We start from the raw sequence: 26,082 nt of genomic DNA, 5'->3' as shown, positions 1-26,082 counted from the left end.
GGTAGGTTCCATAGCTTAGCTATTGTGAATTGAGCTGCTATAAACATTGATTTGGCTGCATCACTGTAGTATGCTGGTTTTAAGTCTTTTGTGTATATGCCAAAGAGTGGGATAACTGGGTCAAATGGTGGTTCCAGTCCAAGTTTTCTGAGGAATTCCCATTACTGCTTTCCAGAGTAGTTGCACCAATTCTCAGTCTCACCACCAATGCATGAGTGAACCTTTTTCCCAACATCCTTGCCAACATTTATTGTTACTTGTGTTTTTGATAATTGCCATTCTGACTGGAATGATATAGAATCACAGTATACTTCTAATATGCATTTCTCTAATTGCTAGAGATGTTGAACATTTTTTCATATTGTTGAACATTCATATTTCTTCTTCTGGGAAGTGCCTGTTCAGTTCCTTTGCCCATTTATTGGTTGGGTTATTTTATTTTATTTTTTTCAATGTTTTTGAGTTCATTATATATCCAGGAGATTAATGCTCTATATGAAGTTCAGGTGGCAAAGATTTTTCTCCCATTCTGTAGGGTCTCCCTTCATATTCTTGATTGTTTCCTTTGCAATGAAGAAGGTTTTTAGTTTGATACCATCCCATTTATTGATTATCATTTTCACTTCTTGTTCTTTAGGAGTATGAGGAATTTGGTTCCCAAACTTGTATGATGGAGAGTTGGGCCTACTTTTTCTTCTAGTGGGTTCAGATCTCTGGTCTCACATCTAGGTTCTTGATCCACATTGAGTTGAGTTTTGTGCTACATATGGATTTCTAGTTTTCCCAGCACCATGTGTTGAAGAGGCTATCTTTCCTCCAGTGTATGTTTATGGCACCTTTGTCTAGTATAGGATCATTTTTCAATGTGGGTTTGTCCTTGTGTTTTCTATTCTTTCATGTCTGTTTTGGTGCCAATACTATGCTGTTTTTCTTACTTTGGATCCATAGTATAATTGAATATGTGGTATTGTGATGCTTCCTGCTTTACTTTTCTTGCTAAGGACTGCTTTGGCTATTCTGGGCCTCTTGTTTTTCCAAATGAATTTTATGACTGTATTTTCTGTTTCTATGAAGAACATCATTGGAATTTTAATAGGAATTGCATTAAATCAGCATAGTGCTTTTGGTAGTAGGGCCATTTGACAATATGAATTGTGCCTATCCATGAATGTGGGAGATCTCTTTATCTTCTAAGGTCTTTTTCAATTTCTTTCTTTAGTGTTCTGTAATTTTCATTGTAGAGGTATTTTACCTCTTTTGTTAGATTTATTTCCAAGAATTTTATGATTTTTTTTGAGGCTAATGTGAATGGAATAGTTATTCTAATTTCTCTTTCAGCTGATTCATTGCTGATGCATAGGAACACAATTGACTTATAGGTATTAATTTTATATCCTACTACTTAGCTGAATTCATTTATGAGTTCTGAAAGTTTTCTGGTGGAATTTTTTGGTCTGCTAAATATAGAATCATATCATTGGCAAATAGGGGTAGTTTGAACTCTTCTTTTCCTATTTGTACCCCTTTAATTTCTTTCTTTTGCCTACTTGCTCTGGCTAGGGTTTCAAGGACTGTGTTGAGCAGATGCTTTAAATTTTTCTCCATTTCGAATGATGTTGGCCTTGGGTTTAATGTATATAGTTTTTAGAATGTTGACGTATCTTCATATTACTCACTAGTTTTTTTACTGTTTTGAACATAAATGGATTCTGTATTTTGTCAGGTGCCTTTTCTGCATATATTGAGAAAAATCATGTGATTTCTTGTCTTTAAGTGTATTGATGTGATGAATTATGTTTATTGATTTCCATATATTGAACCAACCTTGCATCCCTGGGATGAACCTCACTTCATCATGATGCACTGTCTATTTTAATGTTTTGTATGTGATTTGCCAGCATTTTATTAAGAATTTTTGCATCTGTATTCATCAGGGATATTGTTCTGAAGTTTTCTATCCTTGATGTATTTTGTCTGGTTTTGGTATCAGGATGATGCTTTGGAAGGGTTCCCTCCTTTTCTATTTTATGAAATAATTAGAGGAGGATTGGTGTTAGTTTTTCTTGGAAGGTTAGTCCTGGGCTTTTCTTATTGGTATGCTTTTGATGGTATTTTCAGTTTCATTGCTTGAAATTTACCTATTTAAATTTTGTATGCTCTCCTAATTGAATTTGGGTGGGTCATATTTTTGTGGAAACTTATTGATGTCTTCAAGATTTCTATTTAAATGGAGTATAAATTTTCAAAATAGTTCTGATTATTGACTGTATTTCAGTAGTGTCTGCAGTAATGTTTCCTTTTTATCACTTTTTTAAAAATGTATTAATTTGAGTTTTATTCTTTTGCTCTTTGTTAGCTTGGCTAAAGGTTTATGAATTTTATTTTTTTCAAAGAACCAATGTTTTGTTGATTTTTTTATTTGTTTCAGTTTCATTGATTTTGGCTCTGATTTTAATTATTTCCTCTCTTCTATTGCTTTTGGTGTTGATTTATTCCCTTTCTAGAGATGTTATTTACTTGGTGACTTTCTATTCTTTTAATGAATGAGTGCAGTGCAAACTTTTCTCTTAAAACCATCTTCATAATGTCCCAAAGATTTTGAAATGTTGTGTTGCTTTTCTCATTTATCTCTAAGTATTTTTTTATATCAGCCCTGATTTCTTCAGCTGTCTATTGGTCACTTAATAGCATATTATTTAGTCTCCAGGTATTAGAGTAGCTTCTATTTTTTATTTTATCATTGATTTCTAATTTCGTTCCATTATGGTCTGATAGAATGCAAGGTTTCTCCCTCCCTCCCTCCCTCCCTCCCTCCCTCCCTCCCTCCCTCCCTCCCTTCCCTCCTCCCTCCCCTCCTCCCCTCTCTCTCCTGTATTTGCTGAAAATTGCTTTGTGGCCCAAGATATGGTTTATTTTAGAGAAGGATCCATGTGCTGCTGAGAAGAAAGTGTATTCAGTCATTGATAGATGAAATATTCTATATGTATCTGATAAGTCTAAATTATTGATTGTATTTTTTAGTTCTATAGCTTTTTAAATTTGTTTTTATTTGGTGGATCTATCCAGTGGTGAGAGAGTTGTGTTAAAGTCACTCTGTGTTACTGTGTTGTGGTCTATTTGATTCCGAAATTGAGCAGGGTTTGTTTAATGTATGTAGATAGATGCTCTTTGGTTTGGGGCATAAATATTTACAATTGTTATATCTTGTTGATGTGTAATTCCCTTACACATATGAAATGCCCTTATTTGTCCCTTTGGATTAACTTTGGCTTGAAGTTCACTGTATCTGATATGAGAATAGAAACCTCTGCTTGTTAATGAGATCCATGTAAATGATATATTTTTTCCTATCCTTTTATCTTCAATCTATGGATATCTTTGCTTATGAGGTGAGTCTCTTGGAGACAGCATATTGTTGGATCTTGTTCTTTTATACAGTCTGCCAGCCTGTTTCTTTTGATTGATGAGTTTAAGCCATTTACATTCAATGTTTGACTTCAAGTTTGAAGGAAATGAATTTCAATTGGTGTAAAATGACATTCTGAACTGATAGAATTCTATTGGCAAGGGAACATAGTCATAATAGTACGTGATATTTTGAGATGTAGAATAAACTTTTTCTTGGTGTGTTCATGGAGAGATGAAACTTAAAACATAAAATGTTTCTAACATTCTAAATAATTTGGGTTGTAGTTGATTAAATCAAGTTTCCTGGGCTCTTAAAGTTCCAGGAAATAATTCCGTCAGACAAAGTGTATATGGAAGTTTCTCTTAAATAAGAATATAACTGCCTTAGTTAAATAATTATTGAAATATAGCCATTTATTGAAAATTATTAGTTTGTAAATGTAAGTTTTGGAAATCTATCATAGGATCACTGAGACCTGGAAATGACCCTGAAATCTTATTGGGTCAGGGGCCCCCACAGCATCCTCCACAGCAGCATAGAGTACTTCAACAACTACAACAGGGAGATTGGAGATTACAGCAACTTCATTTACAGCATCATCACCCTCACCAGCAGCAACAGCAACATCAGCTACTTCAGGATGCTTATATGCAGCAGGTAGTTCTTTTACTAGTTTAGATCTGGAAGTAGAATTGCGAAATCATGTAGCAGTTGAAAAATCATTGAATTGCTTTTTCGTATTATGGGCATCTTGAACTAGATTCAAGTAAACATGTTCTTTAATTTCCTGATTATTAAAGAATATGTAGTTAATTTGCATTTGATGAGCTACTTAAGGATACCTTATTAAAACAGGTTGCATCATGGCCTAATGAAGCAGAGAATGTTCAGTTAGTATTCAGGAATAAGCATTGTGATTGGTGATGAATATTATCTGAGGTCTTGTTTTGAGTTCATAGACTATTGTAGAAAATGTGTTATTGTTCTTTCCAAAAGTACCATTGTATTAGATTTTTAAATTCTTTTTTGTTTTTTTTTTTCTTTACTTTTCTTTCTTCCTTTTTTTTTTTTTTGATGAGGTTGGTATAAGGGTAAGAGGAAGCATTTAGAACTGAAAAGGATGTAAGGAAAAAAATGTCCTTCATCTCATCAGAACCAATAGATTTCTAGTTTCATTAAACTTTTAAATTGAACTACTATTACCATCATCACTTTGATTTCCTAAACTATTTTTTGATCCAATTACATTCATGACATTTTTCATGGGTGTCACTTTTCTCTAATTATGATTGATATAGCCAGAGTGGAGGGTAGTAAGTAAATGGTGTTATGGGATGGCCGAAGACACTACTGAAGAGGAGGTGAAGAAGAGTGGGGATTTTCTGTAATGGGTCCTGGTCACAAGTCACTTCAGGGGAATTTGTCAACTGGGAAAAGATGATAAAAATGTTTAGCATTATCATTCTTGCAGGCATCCTTAAATTATGCTGCATATGGTTTTAGTTGAATCTCTGTTGTATTTTGTTGACAATTTTAAAACCAATTCTAATAAGCATATGTAAATTATAGTCACTCTACAGCTATTTTGTAGTGGAGTTTAGACTACTGATGTGGTAAAATGAATATTTAAGTAAAGGACTCTGGCATAAAAAATGCATGGATAATATTGATTATTTATTTATTTTTATCTTATAGTATCAGCATGCAGTGCATCAACAACATTTACTCCAGCAACAATTTTTAATGCATTCAGTGTATCAGCCTCAACCTCCTGCATCACAGTATCCTACAATGGTAAAGTGTTACATAATTTCTAGAGATTTCTTTCTGGATATGCATTATAATGTTGGAATTCACAGTGTGAATGGGGTTACTCAGAATTTAATAATCCAGAATCAGTTCAAGTTATTTAATTGACATGTATTTTATTGAAACAGGTGTATGTTCTCAAGTAGTCATAAACTATTTTGAACTGTGGCTCCCAAGTGTATGGCACATTGTAATTGACAGACAACATACTTCTCTTATAGTTTAAGAGAAATGATCTTTTACGTGATCTTTGCCATGTGTCTCTTTCATTCTGTAAGTGTCAGTTGAATAAAAATGAAATTCAAAGGGAAAGAACATTTGATTCAGAGAATAGTTTGACTTTTTACAGCACCAGCATTCTACTGACTAAGACACTCTCTTGTCTTTTTCTTAAAATATTTAAGGGAGAATTTTTGAATCTGGCCAAGTGAGCTTAGATTCACAAATTCTTAAATAGGTAAAATTCCTCCTGCTGTAGTTTTCTAGTAAGAGAGCTGTTCCTTCAAATAAAATTCATTATTTTCTAGGTTTCTGGTTTTGTCACCAAAGTAAAAAGAAAGAAGGATAGTAAACAAAATCAATGCTGATAGTACTTTATTGACTTGAGCATTGATTTATGTAATATCATTCTTGTTTCAGATGCAGCAGTATCAGCAGACTTTCTTGCAGCAGCAGATGCTAGCTCAACATCAGCAATCCCAACAGCAGACATCACCTGAATATCTTACCTCCCCTCAAGAGTTTTCACCAGCCTTAGTTTCCTACACTTCGTCACTTCCAGCTCAGGTTGGAACCATAATGGACTCCTCTTATAGTACTAGGCAAGTATTTTTCTAGTGAATGCAGGATTTAAAACATTGGCTGGGAAAAGGTCTCCACAAGCATCACCTGGGAATTGGGCATGAGAAGCAGTAACATTGGTAGCATAATTGTACTGTGTGTATCTCAAAAGAGTGTGAAAGTACACAGTTTGCTATAGAACAACTCCCAACTTCTGTGTGTGTATGAGATAAGAGAGAGAGAGAGAGAAAGAAAAAAGCAATAGTGATAAATTATTGATTAGGGGGAAATAGGGAAGGAAAGGGGAAAAATGAATTTAATGAAGTGCTTTCCTAAAACAAAACTGGAGTATATGAAATAGGACAGATTTGTCTTAAGTCGAGAGCAGAACTTAAATGTACAAATCATTATTTGTCATTAGCATACTCTATAGATTTTTCTTTCTCACAAAGCATTTTTTTCTTGAATAAATTAACTGCATTGTAAATAGTAAAATTAAAGCATATGCTATGATATTCTAAACTAATTAGAATCAATAAAATATAAACTATGAAATACAAGTAGTAATCTAATAAATTTGCATAATTAGTCCCCCCATAGTGATGATAAGAATGGAATACTTTTCCATATTAAAAATAGGATATTCTGCTTGATATTGTATAGTTTAAGATACTGACGAAGCTATTGTATTAATTAGAATCATTGTGGCAGGGGACCGAGGCCTCCTGTACAAAGTCAGGTTAGTGAGCCATCCTGTAAACAGATCATTCAGCACCAGCCAATGCAGACTCAGTCATAACAGCCTTTCAGCTAAATCACTGCTACATTTCTCACTGGAAGAAAGGGTATAAGATAATAAAGGTTGTTGTTTTAAACTATTAAGTTTTGTGTAATTTACCATGTAGAGACAGATAACTAATATAATAGGGCAATTATATTAGTTAATATAATAGGGCAATTATAAAATGTAAGATAATATATATGTAGAGGATGTTTATTTTAACTTATTGAAATATTATTTGATATTCATACCAAAGATAAATTAACATAGTAGAAGAGGAGGAATTTTAGATTTGGGGAAAAGGGGAAAATCATTCTAAGATAATATTTAGAGACAAACAGTTGTCACCTTCCACTGATAAGCAGGAATATCTGCTTACAGAGCTCTTTTAAAATTGCTAGAGAAGATGTTATACTCAAAATTAACCTGATATCAAGTAGTATAATAATATCGATGAAGGAACACTGAGGCACCAAACAAATGTAGCTTCCTATAGGAAGTTCTGTATTCCTAAACTCTAGTGGCTATAGTATATAATTGTTTCTACCTATTAAATAATCAGCCCTTTCCTGCTCCATGTTCCCATCCAGTAGTACACAGCTCCATTGGAGAGAGAATAAAATAAGTCCTATATGCATTTGAAGATACTGAATCCAATGTTTCCCAACCTTGGGTATGCAAGATGATTTTGGTGATAAACCAAGTTTTAAAAATTTTAGTAATTAAACAAAAATTAGGGAAAAATACGTATTATAACTATGATTCCATGAGCAGTATTACTAAAAGATAAGATTAAAGTAGGGAATACTGTAGTAATTCAGCTTAATATCTTTTGTACTTTCCAATTAATTTCACTAGATTAATTAATATCTTGATGCTAGTTAACACCAAAAGTTAAAAAAAAGCAGTCATGTAATTGATACATTACTTTCATCAGTATCTTAAGGAATATAGAGCAAAATATCCATTTATTTATTTATTTGTACTGGAGATTGAACCAAGGGCCTCAGGCATACTATAGCCCATTAATCCCTATCTTATTTTTAATAAGAAAAATTATTTCATTCTTATTACTGGGGACTTATTTCCAGGTATATCATTTTTGGAAATTTATTAAATTATTACTTGCATTTTATAATTTACATTTTAGTACTTCTACTTAGTGTTACATGATTTTATTATTTATAATATTAATAAAGAAAAGTGCTATTTGGAAAAGTAGAAATTGTAATTAGACTAGGAAAAAAACAAAGAGCAGAATTAGATTTTATCCTTGTAGGGAGGAATATCAGAGAACATTTGTGTGTTTGTGTTTATTTTTATTTTTCTTGGGGACTGAACCCGGGACCTTGGGCATGCTAGACTCTACCAATAATCTATATTCTCAGTGCTGGCAGACATAGTTTAATGTGTCTTTGAACTGTAGGTAAGCTGTAGGTTAAGGTAACATACCCTATTGAGTACAGTCTGCCAGGATTCATCATAGGAATTAGAGGAGTGATTCAAATAGGAAGTTAAAAAGCTCTGAAAGAAATTTATAGGAGGGAAAATGTTGTTCTTTGAATTTCCCTTTTTCTGACCTATGTTAAGGACTCTGAAAGTCCTTGAAAACAATTTTGGAATAAAGATGGAATTTTGTCACATGGAGGCAGATTTTTAGGCCTTGGCAATATCTAGGTTCTGTTTACTAAGCAACTATACTTATAGTTTATTTTCTTTTCTTATCCTCTAGCCTTCAATAATTGTTTAAATATTCTATTCTTGGCACAAATATTCTGAGGGGGCTTGGACTAAGGGGTTAAGTGGATGTCTTTTGCTGACTTTTACCTTCTATGACCTGTGTGGTGGCAAGGTCATTGAGCTGCCAAAGGGAAAGTAAATTCAAAGGGATGAGTCAAGGCTTGCAAAATGGAGATACTTGTTTAAACATAGAGACTTTCTCTCCATTGTTAATATTAAAGGGTTTAGATCTGAATTATGTAAAGAATTTGATAGCTTTGTTAAATTGCCTCATTCCTGTGCTGTATTTCCAGGCTGGTTGAGGGAGAGGTACCCAGGGATTCTTAAGAAGTCTTTAGACTTACATTTTACCTTAAAAACCAAGAGGCCTATCTGGCAAATTGCATAGAATCAGTGGTCTTAGGCTCCTGACTCGATAGTTTTGTATTAATGATTGTTTGACTGATATTTGCAATCTAAGTATTGAACTCAGGGCCTTGTATATGCTAAGCAAGCTACCAAAAAGCATATCCCCAGCCCCAGACTTTAGGTACCTTAAACACCATGAATAATTACATATTTACAGAATAACTTTCTTTCAACTTTAGCTAATTTATTAGTAAGGCAATCCTAAAATTCATCTTTTGTTTGTAGTGAAATTATTGTGGTGTTTCCACATAACCAGGACATGATCGCTATACAGTTATTCTGAAGTAATTTTGGAGTGATACTGCTTGGTATGGTAACAGATTGTCACTTTCCAATTTGTTCACTGTAAGAATAATAACTCATTTATTGACTGCTTGGTTTTCTTTACCAGACACTGTTCTCTTTATACGTGTATTAAATCATTTAATTTCTTCAGAAATGCTTTGAAGTAGATACTATCACTCCTTTCCAATAGATGAGGAAGCTGAAGCATAGAGGGGTTAAGGAATACCTTATGTACCTTTTGTAGGTGATTATAGAGCTAGTATGCCTTATGGATTATGGAACTAGTCCGCCTTATAGAGGTGTTTCAGATCCCATACCCTTAACCTGCCATCTCAACTGCAATAAAATTGTATGGTTTTCTAAGCATTTATAAAATACAAACTGGGGCAATGTGAAATTTTTTAAATTCTCATTTTCTTTCTTTTCCTCTCTCAATTATTATAATAGGCCAGTTGCTGAGAAAGAGGCAGTTGCAAATTTTACAAATCAGAAGAACATCAGTAACCCACCTGATATGTCAGGGTGGAATCCTTTTGGAGAGGATAATTTCTCCAAGTTAACAGAAGAGGAACTGTTGGACAGAGAATTTGACCTTCTAAGATCAAGTAAGGGACACTTGAAGGCTTATTTTGCTTCACAGTAAAATAACAGCTCCATAATTTTTCAGCAAGGCCAAAGACTGTTTTGAGGTGGTATACATTAAATTCTTTTTGTGCATTTGAGGGCAAAATTCAGGCCATCTTCTTTCATATACACTATCAAACTATGTTATGCACATTAGGGATTTATTGCTTTATAGTAGCTATTCAAATCCCAAGATTGCTGAAAGTATGCTGATATTAACACTTTAAAAAACTGCATAACTGTGAATGTTAAATTCAGAACAACTCTAAAAGATGGAAATTTAATGTTGAAATAAAAAGGGAGACATTAGTATCTTACCTTACTAATCATTTTGGAGCTCTGTTTTTTCGCACACTTAATAGAAAATATTGTGGGTCTGAGATGCCCTTTGAAAATGCCTGAAAGAAAACATGGGCTAGTTACTACATTATGTTAATGTTTTGTAATGCCCTTTTAATGAGTGGTGACATAAAAGGGCTGCTTTGTTGTCCTGATATGGCAAAAGTTAAATAAATTTTTTTCACTGTAAATCAGATATCTCAATGTTTTTACTTGAAATCATTGCCTTTTCTTAAACTACCTAATATATATGTGAAGCTTCACCATACACACACACACACACACACACACACATTTTTTTTGGTGGGGAAGAAAGTTGTAGGATGTTTTCAGGTTTGCAAAACAGGAACAAAAAACTCACTTCTGGAGGATGTAGATAATTTTCATATTTCTGAGGCTTGTGCGTTATGTGTGTGCACTGCACATACACAAGTGTGTTTTCCTTTTTGTATGTGAAAAGGTTGAATTGTTCCCAGTTCCTAGTTTCTATATTATTTAGGTAACCGGTGTTATGAATAAATTTAATAGATTGAAATGCTTTGTTCCAAATTAGTATATATTTTATGTACACTTTATAAATGCCTTGCATTCATGTAATAATAGTTGTTTAGGATTTAAATTTGTATTTTACATATTGGTAATATATAATGGAAATTTAATTGATGATTAAATGTAGATATATAAATGAGTTCTGAGGCCTTATCAAAGGTTTGTTAACTTGGGTAAAACCAATCTTAGATCATTAAAAAAAAACCTTTTTAAACGACAACTTTTTGTTTGGTATTTTTCCTAGAATTTGTGTTGAGTGACCCCCCCAAACAAGGTTTTAAAAAAGGAAATAAAGTATCTCTTTTGGAGAGATGATAGAGAGTGGCCCATATTTATAATGTATAGGATTTTTTTTTTAAAAACAAAAGGTTTTAATTTTGATGTGTTCTAATAAGGTCTTGCTAAATCAGTATTTTCTACTCCTTGGGTGAATAAACCCTCTTTTAAAATAACAGAATAGGAAAAAATTCTCATTTTTTACCTTACAGAGTATGCTGTTCTATGCTCCTGAGAATTTGTAATGACACCTAACTTTTGTTTGGCATAGGCAGGAATGGTATATGAATATACCTATATGTGTTCTTTCATAAAAAATTGGGTTTCACTTTAAATTTTTGAACTAGTTATTTATTTTTAAATTTGAAGATCAGGTAATATGTGTGTGTGCTTGTGCACATATGTATACCATTTTTATTGCAGTATTAACTGTAGAAAGATATTAGGTTCCAATTGAAAGTTCAGGAGGAACTTTTTTTGCAGGTCAGACTTGGAATAACCTCTGCCATTTGGAAAAATATCTCAGTGGTACCTAAACTACAGAAATCATGCTACAGGCCTTTGTACTTATTTAATTCAGCACATTTATACCAGAAAATACAAATTCTAATACCTGACAATGTATTTACTAGTAGGAAACTCAGTAAAATCACATAGCCAGGTATCAGTTTCACTTAATGGTACTTCATTCAGGGTTGTCAGAAGAATTAAATGAAATAATGTCTTAAAAAGAGTCTGGGCACCCGGTTGATAAACGCCACCTTCCCTTTCCTTGCCTTGTGTATATTTCTTTAGGCTCTGATTTACAGGTTTTTTGACTTTCAACTGGCGTTTAAAAATTATATCTAAATTATTAAGTTTCTTAGTTGGTCACTTAAAAATCAAAGTAGAAAAGGGATTTGTGGACAGACATGTCAACAACAAAAGGGACAGTGACAGCAAGAAACAGATAGAAAAAAAATCTACTTTTCTCTTTGGGGGTCCAAAGAAGGAGAAACATCTTTTATAAAATTTATTAAGAAATCAGTAATGTGTAGAATATAGTATTGAAACATTTCTGCTTATGATTTTAATATTCAGTCATAGTCATCCTAAGTGTCTCTTTAAATAGAAGCTGTTATGTGTTTAATATTTCATCTTGTTGATAGGGCTTAAATTATACTGATAGGCAAATGGCCTCTTCTAGAACCTTAAGAATTTCACTGCAAGGGTAACTGCAGTGAAACTTGGTGTTTGTAATTATTGGTTGGTTTCTTCTGTCCCTAACAACCTTTTCAAAAATGAATAAATACATTATTGATGTATTTGAAATGCCAAATAGGATGTTTGTACCTTTTTTCCTTGGTATAAATATTAATTTGTTAATAATTTTCCAATATTATTCTAAATTAGTTTATTTTTTGTTTTTGAAATGCTTTGAATTGAGAGGCTGGAAATCTTTATATGGTCCTTAAAGTACAGGCATTGCCCATGTAATGATGTAATGGTTGCAAAGCAACCAGTCAGAATAATACTTTCACATTTGGGGTTATTTCCTTAATGAAAGACAAAGGACATGCTGTCTAGGAAGTATTTTATTGAGGTATTATCAAGAAGGTAATTTTAAGAACATATTAATATTTTGAAAATTCTAAACTATTAGCAATTGGTAAAAATTCTTTTTAGTGATTTTCAGAAAAACAGTTGATTTTGTATAAGAGGCAAAGGGATTTAACATGAAAGAAACTAGTCTTTTACTTTCAGTGTAAATGAATGTTATTTATGGTCCAGAAGCTTTACTGGTTCTTAAGAGCAATACATTAAATCAAGATTAAGCTTTAGTAATAAAGCTTGTCTCAATATTTATTAAAAATTTAAGCTGGGTGCTGTGGCACATGCCTGTAATCCCTGTGGCTTGAGAGGCTGAGGTAGGAGGATCACAAGTTCAAAGCCATCCTCAGCAATTTAGTGAGGCCCTAAGCAACTTAATGACACCCTTTCTCCAAATAAAATATATACAAAAAAGGGCTGGGGATGTGGCTCAGTGATTAAGTGCCCCTGGGTTCAATCTTTAGCGTGAAGTAAATAAACAAATAAATAATTAAAAAAAATTTAAGCTTCTATCTGTTTTTTTGTAACAAAACGTCTGGATTTGGTATGCAAACTTCAGAAACCTACTTGTCATAGTATTTAACATATTAAGCAGTAATTAAACAAAATACAGGTGTTTGGGGAAATTTCAACTTGCACTTGTTCACATAGTTGTGTAGGTGTAAATGTTAAGGATAATACTTAATGAAACATTTTTTGGTTGATTTATTTGTTTTTATTTAAAATTTCATAAAAATAACTGAAAGGAAGAATAGAAGATGCTAAATACTGTGATTGCTTTTCAGTACTTCTGAATATGTTTTATCTATGAAGCCACAGAATAAAATTTGTGAGTCTATAATTAGTTTCTTGTAAAACATTAACTCTCACACAACTTTCCAGGTATATTAGAATATTAGTATTACATTGAGACTGCTCTTTTAAAAAATCTTATTCATTGACCTTTGGACCCTGTAGGACATTATCCATATAAGCAGCACAATTCATTTTTTAGATTATTTTAATTTCATGGTGATATTGTAGAATATACTTTGCTTTTAGGAGTTTTAAGTCCTATATTTTTTCCAACTGTATCAATTAAAATTCTTAAAAATAAACTGTATTCACCAAAACAATTTTTTTTTGGAAGGCAGAAGGAGGTAAGTTTCTTATATTGGCCAAATTGAACTCAAGCTTTGATCTATGTTAAAGAAAACTAATCATTTAAAAATGATAGTTAAATACATTTTAGGGGTGACTGTATTTGAAAAGTAGCTTTATATAACCATTTTATTTTTTATTTATAGATAATTGATTGTTAAAAATTAATATGTATATTTGTATTTTTTGTTCTGGGTCTCAGATTGTCATGTAAATTTTAGAAACCTTAAATGATTAAAAAAATTCCATTAAAAGTGATTCTGTTTTGTGGAACACTGAGAACATGATTTATTTTATTATAAATTTATTTTGATTTCGGATTAAAAATAATTGGATAAATGAACTTTTCATAGAACCATGTCTTCCATATTTTTTATTTGTGGTGACTTCTATATAAAAATTAGTTTATCCCTATGTGATAATGTTTGTACTCTTGTCTTAACTGCATGATACTATTTGTATATTTACCATGAACTTACCAAAGTTTGATGGAAATAATATACCAAATGCATAAATATTCAAAGAGCCTTAGTAGTTATTTTGCAGTTTTATAACCTGGAAACTATTGGTATAGTAGTGGTTTATAAATTTGGTGACTATGTTAAAATGCAGATTCCCACGTTCCTACTTATAATTTTTCTGACTCATTAGGTTGTGGGTATGGTTAGTAATTGCATTTTATGTAGCAGTCTTCAAATCATGATGTAGATGGTTTAGGGTTGAAGTCTGGTCCTAATTCAGATTTAAATAAATACCTAATACTCTTAATCTTGCTTTTTAGAGGGCTCTTGGATATTGCTATGCTATTGCTATCATTTTGAGTTAGTCTCCCCCATTTGTGTTTTCCCACTCCCTATTTCCTTTGTCCTTAGTTTTAGATACTAGAATCTGGGAAATGGAGAAGAATAGGGAGTCTAGGAGAATTCTGATACAAGGCATAATTCCCTGGTTTACAGTTATTCTGTAAGTACATTCAGGGCCTAACTTAAAAAAACAAAAAACAAAAAACATGGGTATCCATAGGTAATCATTGTGAATAACAGGATGGTCCTTAAAGTCTAATTGTGGCATCTCACAATAGGTGAGGAACCCTTCATTATATAAATTATTCTCCAACCTTACTTTTTCAGAAAGAGCTATGAGACTACCTTCTCTTTAATAGTTGTTTTTGACAGCAAAGTCAATGGTTCAATGAACATTTGTTACTGGTTTCCCAAATTGAATATATGGTTAATATCTTTAAAATTAGTGCCTAATATTTCTCTGTTATCCATTTCAGTAATGTAATTGAAGAGTAGCATTTTAGGAAGTTTTGTTTGTTCTGCAATCGTCAGATGTGTTCAGCAATTCTTTATCAGTGCCTCACACCTCAACAAAACATTAGGGCTTCAACAAAATTTTAAATAAAAATTTAAATCCATAGTGCCATGTGGATGTTGCAGAGTTTGTCTTTGCTGTAAAAGCTGGCAATTGTATCCACTGTCTTAAAGGCAATTAGTTGTCCATAGGAGTAATTAATAAATTCAGAATAATGATGTGCTCCAGGGTCTTGCTTTGTCAAGAGTGTACTCCTTGGACCAGTGATATCAGTACTACCTTGGAACTTGTTGAGGTGCAAACTCTCAGAATGCACTCTATACCTGTGGAACCAGAAGCTGCATTTTAACAAATCCCCGGATGATTGCAATGCACATTACGTTTCAGAAGTATTATTATAGGGGTTACTGCTTTACCTTGGTACTTTCTGCTTCTCTCTAAAGTACAAGTTATTTTAAGGAGTTTCATATCTGTTTGGATTCCCCTTCCACACTCTGCAGTCCTTTAGGATTCTATTGAAACCAAAATAATTACACAAAGAATTTTTGAAATAGGCCAACCTAAATATGAATTGGACTTCATTGAAGGATATGGACCAAAGGTCTAGTCCCAGGAATGCCAAAATATCTACCTGAGTAAGTCTCAAGTAATATGATTTTGATTGCTAAGAATCAGACGAAAGAGACATCCTACAAAAGTCTAGAAGTTTCTAATTGATATAAGGATCTGCTATGTGGAAAGTTTGAGAGCTGCGAAAAGATAATCATTTCTAGGGAATGAAAACGTAACAGCTCTTCCTCAAACACGCCAGGCCTGCTTCTGCCTTTGAGTTTGTTTCAGCTCTAATTCTTCCTATGTGTATTCACTCCTTAGCCTGTAAGACATTTCTTACCTAAATAACTATTAGAATCAGTCTATTTATTAATGCCCACTTCTTTAATTCCTTTTATTCTGTACTACATTTTTCTTTATAACTTTATTCATTTTAAACATACTACATATATTTATTATCTCATTGCTTATTAAATTTTTTCAAACCAACATAAACTACATGAAGACAGGGTCTTTGTTTTATGTTATGTACCAATTGCCTGGAACAGTGCTTGGCACATATTAGATACTCAAATATTTGTTGAATGAATAAATAAACTTCTTATCTGTGTTTTTGCATCTCCATGTTATGTGTGTGGGTAAATGATTTGATAGTAAAACAAATGAGAAATGAGTAATAAAATATAGGGAATTACTTTATTGCTATCAAGAAATAGGATTTCCTATTTTTATGATGAATGATCATTTGTGATGTTTTTTCCCATATTTATTTGGAGAAAGTTTTCCTTTCTTTAATAAGTAGGGTTCAAATTTAGATTTAATATGTTATAAATTGTCATCAAGTAATATTTAACTGAACCTAACTAACCTATTAGGTTAATTGTATTTAGTGTAACCTAGCACTGATTATATTGTGAAATTTGCTTTTGTAGCAACAAATATGTATTGAATTCAGGACTACGTTTTAATACTTAGAATAATGGAACTCTGAATCTAATATTTTCCAAAAAGCTGTTACTTTGATTTTTGCTTTTATTTATACAGAAGTATATCACTTTTAATTTAAAGACCATTTTTGTTTTGTTTTATTTTTTTGTTTTGTTTCGTCTTATTTTTACAGATAGGCTCGAGGAGAGAGCATCCTCAGATAAGAATGTAGAACCACTTTCTGCTCCACATAACCATCCTCCAGAAGATCCTTTTGGTTCTGTTCCTTTCATTTCTCACTCAGGCAAGTTACATATGTAACATTACTGTCATTAAAAAATACACACAGGAATAACAAAACCTTATTAATAGAAAGTGGAAGTAAGAATCAGGTATTGGTTATAGAAAAGAGATTATTTTAACCCTTACCCATCTTGGTCTTCCTGATGTTTGTCCCATTGAATTATTCACTTGTGCCTTTGCCAATGTAAAAAAAATACTTATTTACATAACAGAAACATAACTATTTCTTTTTACCTTTTTTGTGGGTACTGCTAAAAAAAACAAGCTATGCATGAAAATATCTCCCTTTTATATATTTAAGATATAAAAATATTTTTATATTTTTGCATAAGAATATGGCATTTTTCTAGTTTATGTGTACTGTTGTAGTTACATTTAAAAAGTATTAATGATTTTGTATTTGTCAAAATCATTTTGGTTTAGCTACTCTTTTCTTCTAATACCTCTGCTTTTGATTTCAATCCAGAATTTAAATATTGATATTATGCATTCTTTAAAAATATTTGTAGTAATAATTTCAAAGTACTTACCCAGTTAACAGTTGGAATATAATAGGATGGAATAAAATTCTACTTTGGAGTAAATTAATTTTTGTGTCTGAATGGCAATAGTGGAGAAAATTGGTTTCAAGCCCTGGTAAAGGGAATGATATTGGAAGAAATTATTGTTTGACAGAAGCTAAAGTTTTAGTTTAATGTATTCAGCCATTTTATTTGGTTTTGTTCTTTTATTTCTCACTCAAGTAAGTTATATAGTAACATCTTACTACTATTTTAAAAATACTTGCAAGAATGATAGCAAAAGGAAAACTTAAGAATGTAAAGTCAAGGTGTGAATTGAGTATTTAGGATTTCTTATGGATACATGTAGCTTGTCAGCATTCAGATTTAGTTATCTAGACTATATGATACAGTAAGCAAGATTGTTTCTAACTACTTTCACATTCTGTTTTTCTCTTTGCCATTTTTGAAAGTAGTCCATATTCTTTGCATTTTTTGCTTGCTGCCTTCAATGTGTCTCTTTCATGGATGACTCGACATCCTTAACTTGGAAAATAGCTATCTGTGTGCATTAATTTAATTTGCATAAATGTGCTTCCTTACACCCCTATTATCCTAGGTGACAAAAGTATTATTTTTTTCTTTAATTATAATGTCTTAAAATAATCTTTTATCAGCTTTCAAAAGCCTAGTATTCAATGAGTCAAGATACTTATGTGTGTGCCTAAAGCAGTTTCCGGACTAACTCCTTTCCATACTCTAAAGAAGTGCATTATCTTCTTCAGCTTTTCATGTAGCTGTGCAACTATTTTATTTTGTATACACACACACATACACACACACACACCCCTACACACACACCCCTACACACACACCCCTACACACACACATTTATGATTTATCATTTGTAATTTTAGATAGAAATAAAATATTGGGGCATTCATCATCCTTTAGGAGTAAAATTAATTAAATCTACTGAAACAAAAATTGTCCTCAGAAGCTTTTAAAAAAATATTAAAAAATTTTTTAAATTATAAATGGAACACAATATTTTTTGTTTGTTTATTTTTATGTGGTACTGAGAATCAAACCCAGTGCCTCACATGTGCAAGGCAAGTGCTCTGCCACTGAGCCACAACCCCAGCCCCTTTTTCATAAGCTTTAAGGAAAAAGAAAAATGGATTCTAGCTAATGAAAATATACTCTACCTAATGTTGTGAGACTAAAAAGCATCTGGAGATTTCTCGGACATAGGAGAGATAAACACAAGAAGTTACTACATATGTGTTATATATACAATACAGAATTAAGTGTGTATGATGTCATCTTACTTGAATTTGAGAGTAGACAATTACTAAACAATTTTAAGTGCACCATATAGAGAATGTTACTTGAGAATAAAATGAATTTAATCGTACAGCAGAATGCTATAAGAATTTAGCAAGTTTTAAGTCCAATGTTAATATGTATTTGGGAAGTACCATTGTTCTGCTCTTTTTATTTAAAAAAATTCTGTTAGGACATTCTTTTTTCTTTTTTTGTGGTACTGGGAATTGAACTCAGGGCCTTGCTTATGCTAAGCAGATACACTACCACTGAGCTACATTCCAGCCCTCTGTTAGAATTTTATTTTTTAAAATTTTTTAAAAAATTTTTATTATTGGTTGGTCAAAACATTACATAGTTCTTGACATATCGTATTTCATACATTTGATTCAAGTGGGTTATGAACTCCCATTTTTACCCTGTATACAGATTGCAGAATCACATCAGTTACACATCCACTGTTTTACATACTGCCATACTAGTGTCTGATGTGTTCTGCTGCCTTTCCTATCCTCTACTATCCCCCCTCCCTTCCCCTTCCCTCCCATCTTCTCTCTCTACCCCATCTACTGTAATTCATTTCTCCCCCTTGTTTTTTTTCCCCTTTCCCCTCACTTCCTCTTATATGTAATTTTGTATAACAATGAGGGTCTTCTTCTATTTCCATGCAATTTCCCTTCTCTCTCCCCTTCCCTCCCACCTGTTGTCCCTGTTTAACGTTAATCTTCTTCTCATGCTCTTCCTCCCTGCTCTGTTCTTTGTTGTTCTCCTTATATCACAGAAGACATTTGGCATTTGGTTTTTAGGGATTGGTTAGCTTCACTTAGTATAATCTGCTCTAATGCCACCCATTTCCCTGCAAATTCCATGATTTTGTCATTTTTTAATGCAGAGTAATACTCCATTGTATATAAATGCCACATTTTTTTATCCATTCATCTATTGAAGGGAATCTAGATTGGTTCCACAGTCTAGCTATTGTGAATTGTGCTGCTATGAACATCGATGTAGCAGTATCCCTGTAGAATGCTCTTTTTAGGTCTTTAGGAAATAGACCGAGAAGGGGAATAGCTGGGTCAAATGGTGGTTCTATTTCCAGCTTTCCCAGGAATCTCCATACTGCTTTCCAAATTGACTGCACCAATTTGCAGTCCCACCAGCAATGTACAAGTGTACCCTTTTCCCCACATCCTCGCCAGCACTTGTTGTTGTTTGACTTCCTAATGGCTGCCAATCTTACTGGAGTGAGATGGTATCTTAGGGTGGTTTTGATTTGCATTTCTCTGACTGCTAGAGATGGTGAGCATTTTTTCATGTACTTGTTGATTGATTGTATGTCCTCCTCTGAGAAGTGTCTGTTCAGGTCCTTGGCCCATTTGTTGATTGGGTTATTTGTTATCTTATTCTCTAATTTTTTGAGTTCTTTGTATACTCTGGATATTAGGGCTCTATCTGAAGTGTGAGGAGTAAAAATTTGTTCCCAGGATGTAGGCTCCCTATTTACCTCTTATTGTTTCTCTTGATGAGAAAAAACTTTTTTAGTTTGAGTAAGTCCCATTTGTTGATTCTTGTTATTAACTCTTGTGCTACAGGTGTCCTATTAAGGAATTTGGAGCCCGACCCCACAATATGTAGATCGGAGCCAACTTTTTCTTCTATCAGGTGCAGAGTCTCTGATTTGATATCAAGCTCCTTGATCCATTTTGAGTTAACTTTTGTGCATGGTGAGAGAAAGGGATTCAGTTTTAATTTGTTGCATATGGATTTCCAGTTTTCCCAGCACCATTTGTTGAAGATACTATCCTTCCTCCATTGCATGCTTTTAGCCCCTTTATCAAATATAAGATAGTTGTAATTTTGTGGACTGGTCTCTGTGTCCTCTATTCTGTACCATTGGTCCACCCACCTGTTTTGGTACTGATACCATGCTGTTTTTGTTAATATTGCTCTGTAGTATTGTTTGAAGTCTGGAATCACTATACTGCCTGATTCACCTTTCCTGCTTAGAATTGTTTTTGCTATTCTGGGTCTTTTATTTTTCCATATGAATTTCATGATTGCTTTATCTATTTCTACAAGAAATGCCTTTGACATTGCATTAAACCTATAGAGAACTTTTGGTAATATTGCCATTTTGATGATGTTAGTTCTGCCTATCCATGAACAAGGTATATTTTTCCATCTTCTAAGGTCTTCTTCTGTTTCTTTCTTTAGGGTTCTGTAGTTTTCATTGTATAAGTCTTTCACCTCTTTTTTAGGTTGATTCCCAAGTATTTTATTTTTTTTTGAGGATATTGTGAATGGGGTGGTTGTCCTCATTTCCATTTCAGAAGATTTGTCACTGATATACATGAATGCCTTTGATTTGTCGCTGATATACAGGAATGCATGTTGATTTTATATCCTGGCACTTTGCTGAATTCATTTATTAGCTCTGGTAGTTTCTTTGTAGACCCTTTTGGGTCTGCTAGGTATAGAATCATGTCATCCGCAAATAGTGATAATTTAAGTTCTTCTTTTCCTATTTTTATGCCTTTAATTCTTTCATCTGTCTAATTGCTCTGGCCAGTGTTTCAAGAACTACGTTGGATAGAAGTGGTGAGAGAGGGCATCTCTGTCTTGTTCCAGATTTTAGAGGGAATGCCTTCAATTTTTCTCCGTTCAGAATGATGCTAGCTTGAGGCTTAGCATAGATAGGTTTTATAATATTGAGGTATGTTCCTGTTAATCCTAGTTTTTCTAGAGTTTTGAACATAAAGGGATGCTGTACTTTGTCAAATGCTTTTTCTGCATCTATCGAGATGATCATATGGTTCTTATCTTTAAGTCTATTGATGTGGTGAATAACATTTATTGATTTCCGAATATTGAACCAAACTTGCATCCCAGGGATAAATAGATCATATATTATGTCACAGGGCAACTCTTAGAAATTATAAAGGAGTAGAGATAATACCATGCATCCTATCTGATCATAATGGAATGAAACTGGAAATCAACGATAAAAGAAGGAAGGAAAAATCATGCATCACTTGGAGAATGAACAATAGGTTACTGAATTATCAATGGGTTACAGAAGATATCAAGGAGGAAATTAAAAAATTCTTAGAGATAAATGAAAACACAGACACAACATATCGGAATCTATGGGACACAATGAAAGCAGTTCTAAGAGGAAAATTCATTGCTTGGAGTTCATTCCTTAAAAAAAGAAAAAACCAACAAATAAATTATCTCACACTTCATCTCAAAACCCTAGAAAAAGAAGAGCAAAAGAACAGCAAAAGTAGTAGAAGGCAAGAAATAATTAAAATCAGAGCTGAAATCAATGAAATTGAAACAAAAGAAACAATTGAAAAAATTGACAAAACTAAAAGTTGGTTCTTTGAAAAAATAAATAAGATCGACAGACCTTAGCCATGCTAATGAAGAGAAGAAGAGGGAGAACTCAAATTACTAGCATACAGGATGAAAAAGGCAATATCACAACAGACACTTCAGAAATACAGAAGATAATTAGAAATTATTTTGAATCCTTATATTCCAATAAAATAGAAGATAGTGAAGACATGGATAAATTTCTTAAGTCATATGATCTGCCCAGATTGAGTCAGGAGGATATACACAACCTAAACAGACCAATATCAATTGAGGAAATAGAAGAAGCCATCAAAAGACTACCAACTAAGAAAAGCCCAGGACCAGATGGGTATACCACAGAGTTTTACAAAACCTTTATTTATTTATTTTTTTTTTAAAGAGAGAGTGAGAGAGGAGAGAGAGAGAGAGAGAATCTTTAATATTTATTTTCTAGTTCTCGGCGGACACAACATCCCTGTTGGTATGTGGTGCTGAGGATCGAACCCGGGCCGCACGCATGCCAGACGAGCGCGCTACCGCTTGAGCCACATCCCCAGCCCCTACAAAACCTTTAAAGAAGAACTAATACCAATACTTTTCAAGCTATTTTAGGAAATAGGAAAAGAGGGAGAACTTCCAAATTCCAACATCACCCTGATTCCTAAACCAGACAAAGACACTTCAAAGAAAGAAAACTACAGACCAATATCTGTAATGAACATAGATGCAAAAATCCTCAATAAAATTCTGGCAAATCGGATACAGAAACATATCAAAAAGATCGTGCATCATGATCAAGTAGGATTCATCCCTGTTAGAATTTTAAATCTTAACTTTGATAATGTAATAGATTAGCTTATATTTTGTCTTTTTTCAATTTATTATTATTTTACAAAATAACTTTCTTTGTGGTACTGGCAGTTGAACCCAGGATATAGCACATGCTAGGACAGTGTGCTATCATTGAGCTATGTCCCTAGTCTTGTTTTGTTTGGGTTTTTGGATGAAGTTTTGCTGTGTTGCCCAGGCTGGTTTCAAGTAATTTTCCCACCTTACTGTCCCTAGTAGCCAGGATGACAGGTGCCATTATTGCTTGGAAGGAGGAGTGTTTTTTTTTTGTGTGTGGGTTTTTTTTTTTTTTTTTTTTGAATGTATGTGTGGTGCTGGGAATGGAACCTGGGCCTTACACATGCTAGGGAAATATTCTACCACTGAGTTGTATTCCCAACCCTCAAATAATTTTTAATTGAAACTTCATTTTTATTAAAATAATGTGTGTGTGTGTGTGTGTAAGTCAGATATAAACTAGGCTTATTATGGAAAAAAAAAAGAAGCTATGATTGCTTCCTTTTGAATCTCTTCCCTGTTAAATACCTCTTCCTTTGAGGTGATTTTTTTCCTTCTGGTCTTTTAATATATCATGCTATTTTGCTACATTTTATCCCTTCCACCACAATTTTAGATAATACCTACAAACTTCTTGTTATGGGTAATGAGGATTTAGATTAATTGCACTGCTGGCCCCTGTCACACAAATATACTAACCGTGACATACAGTCATGTGGCACATAATGATATTTGGTCAATGAAGGACCATATATATGATCACAACTGCATAAGATTATAATTAAGATTATATATCTAGGAGGTGGGCGTGTATGTAGCTCAGTGCTAGTGTGTGTTTAGCATGCCTGTGGCCTTGGGTTGGGTCTTTAGTGTGTTTGCACATGTGGACACACACACTCAATTAACATTGCCTACTGATGCTGTAGCTATCTTAGTTTCTTTCAGCTCACAATGGACTAATGATGCATTTCTCAGAACATATCCTAGTTTCTTACAGTTTTTAAGTGATGCATGACTGCATATATGGGTATCCTTTTCCTCCCATTCTTCCAGCTCAGTTTTTAGGTGAATCAGTATTCAACATGTGCATTCTTTGAATATGAAAGTATTTGTCATCACAGAGGTCCAGTGTGCCATGCACATTGCCTTTCCTCTGTAAGGTTTTGTTTCTCCTGGAGTTGATTTCTGTGTTTATAATTACTATGAATTCTCTTTGCTTAGTTTTTTTAAAAATATTTTTTTAGTTGTAGATGGACACAATGTATTTATTTTTATGTGGTGCTGAGGATCGAACCCAGTGCCTCACAAATGTAAGGCAGATGCTCTACCACTGAGCTACAGCCTTTTTAATATATCCTGCATTGATTAATCTGCATTTGGAAGTGCAAATTTCTTTCCAGTTTAAGGTGGCTATCATTTTCATTTTTATCTGATTATATCTCTTCTGGAACTGTGCAGTCTGAACTGATTACTTTTTGGGCCTGCAATGCAACTGTAATCCTATTATGTTCTTGAACTTTACCTTTTGGTCTTCTGGAAATTCCTGTATCTCCTCTGTTCTTTGTAGAACAACTCTTCTGATCATTTCTTGAGAAAGTATTCATGGTAGAACAAATTTTAATAAACTTTGATACCTAAAAATCTCTCTTTTTTCTCTTAAAACCTACACTAGACCAGTCAAATGATTAGGAAAATAGTTTTAGGTTAAACTTTTCTCTCTGAATTCTAGAGGCACTGCTTTATTGTATTCTGCCTTCTCATAGTGCCACTTTGAAATCCAATGCCATTCTTATCATTGATCTTTGTAGGTGATCTGTATTGGGTTTTTATTTAGTTATTGTTTTTCTTCTCTTTCCTTTCTTAACCTTTTTAAGCAATTATTAACTTGCTGTGAATATTCAAGGTATTTTACCTTAATATGCGTCTTTTTCTATTCATTGTGCTTGGAGCCTTGTGGACCTTTTCAATCAGGAAACTTATGTTTTCTTGCCTTATATCTTTTGGTAATTTTCTTTTATTCTTTCTCACTCTTTTTTCCCTACCATACTTCTTTCTTTCTTCCTTTTTTTGGTAAATCCTATTATTAGGATATGGTGCTTTGTGGATTGATCCTTTAATTAAATTTTTTCCCTGTTCTTCATCTCTTTGTCTTTTATATTTGCATCTTAGAAATTCCCTTAATTTTGTATTACCAAAATTATTTCTTATCAGACATAGCATTTATTTCTTGGATTCAGTATATTTTTATTTCTCAAAGGATAACTTTTATACATCTTTGTCATGATTTTACTCATCTTTTATTCTTTGTCTTTCACTTTAAGTATAGATGCTGATCCTTTACTTCCCCAAGAAGGTGGCATGTAAACTAAGACTTAAAAGTTGTAAAGTAGTTTGCTTATTACATTCAGTGTTCCCCAGGCATTTTAAAGACAAAATGTGATGCAGAAGTGGAGGAAGATCAGATTAGGGGAATGCCTAGTCTTAGATACACTCTTGAATTTCTTAGATCCATTCTACTTGACCATGATGTAGTTTAAACAAACAATATATATATATATATATATATATATATATATATATATATATATAAACTGAAAACACTATATATATATATGTATATATATATATATATATATATATTGTGTTTTCAGTTTTTAAAAGGAAGTTTAATTCACGAAGGATATTGGAGATTTATCTCAGATTTGTCTTTAAACATCTCACACCATTAGAAAATAATTTTTAGAGCAAAACACCATAATATTATTGTCAAGTATATTCTAATTTTTATATAAAAACATTTTAATTAGTTGCAATCATAGTATGCATTTAATTTTTCCCACTTTGCCTTTTGAGTTAGAACCTAATGTTCTTTGCAGTGAATATTATAAATGCCATTCATTTCCTCACAACTAATGATCTAGGTGTCATTACCAGAGATAGAATATTGGGTATGGTGAGCTAATGATCAAACTAAACTTTGGCAGTTTTGTGTACAAATGTCTATATTCTGGTACAGTACTCAAAGAATGTGTATTGAAAAAGTCAGAATTAGAAGTAACATTTAACTATACTTAAATATTTAAAAATTATCCAGCTATGAAGCCAAGATTGTGTGAGTTAAGTTTAAGCTTCATTTCTTACTAATTGTGTGACCAAGGCAAATGACCTCTCTGAATCACTTCCTCATATAAAATGAGGATAATAATAATATGTAACACATG

At 32.8% G+C, this 26,082-nt stretch overlaps 1 protein-coding gene across 1 annotated transcript in view; it reads left to right on the top strand.

Annotated features, from left to right (window-relative positions):
- Window positions 1-26,082, top strand: part of Bmp2k (BMP2 inducible kinase) — a 133,776-nt gene that overhangs the window by 84,663 nt on the left and 23,031 nt on the right. Inside the window, exons 11-15 of the mRNA XM_026403142.2 lie at window positions 3,873-4,066; window positions 5,105-5,203; window positions 5,858-6,039; window positions 9,660-9,817; window positions 16,720-16,830. Of these exons, the coding sequence (XP_026258927.1) occupies window positions 3,873-4,066; window positions 5,105-5,203; window positions 5,858-6,039; window positions 9,660-9,817; window positions 16,720-16,830 (744 nt within the window). The remainder of the gene's footprint in view (window positions 1-3,872; window positions 4,067-5,104; window positions 5,204-5,857; window positions 6,040-9,659; window positions 9,818-16,719; window positions 16,831-26,082) is intronic.

Source organism: Urocitellus parryii, chromosome 10, assembly GCF_045843805.1.
Source record: "Urocitellus parryii isolate mUroPar1 chromosome 10, mUroPar1.hap1, whole genome shotgun sequence".
Lineage (NCBI taxonomy): Eukaryota > Metazoa > Chordata > Mammalia > Rodentia > Sciuridae > Urocitellus > Urocitellus parryii.
This window is presented reverse-complemented; position numbering and strand designations above follow the sequence as displayed.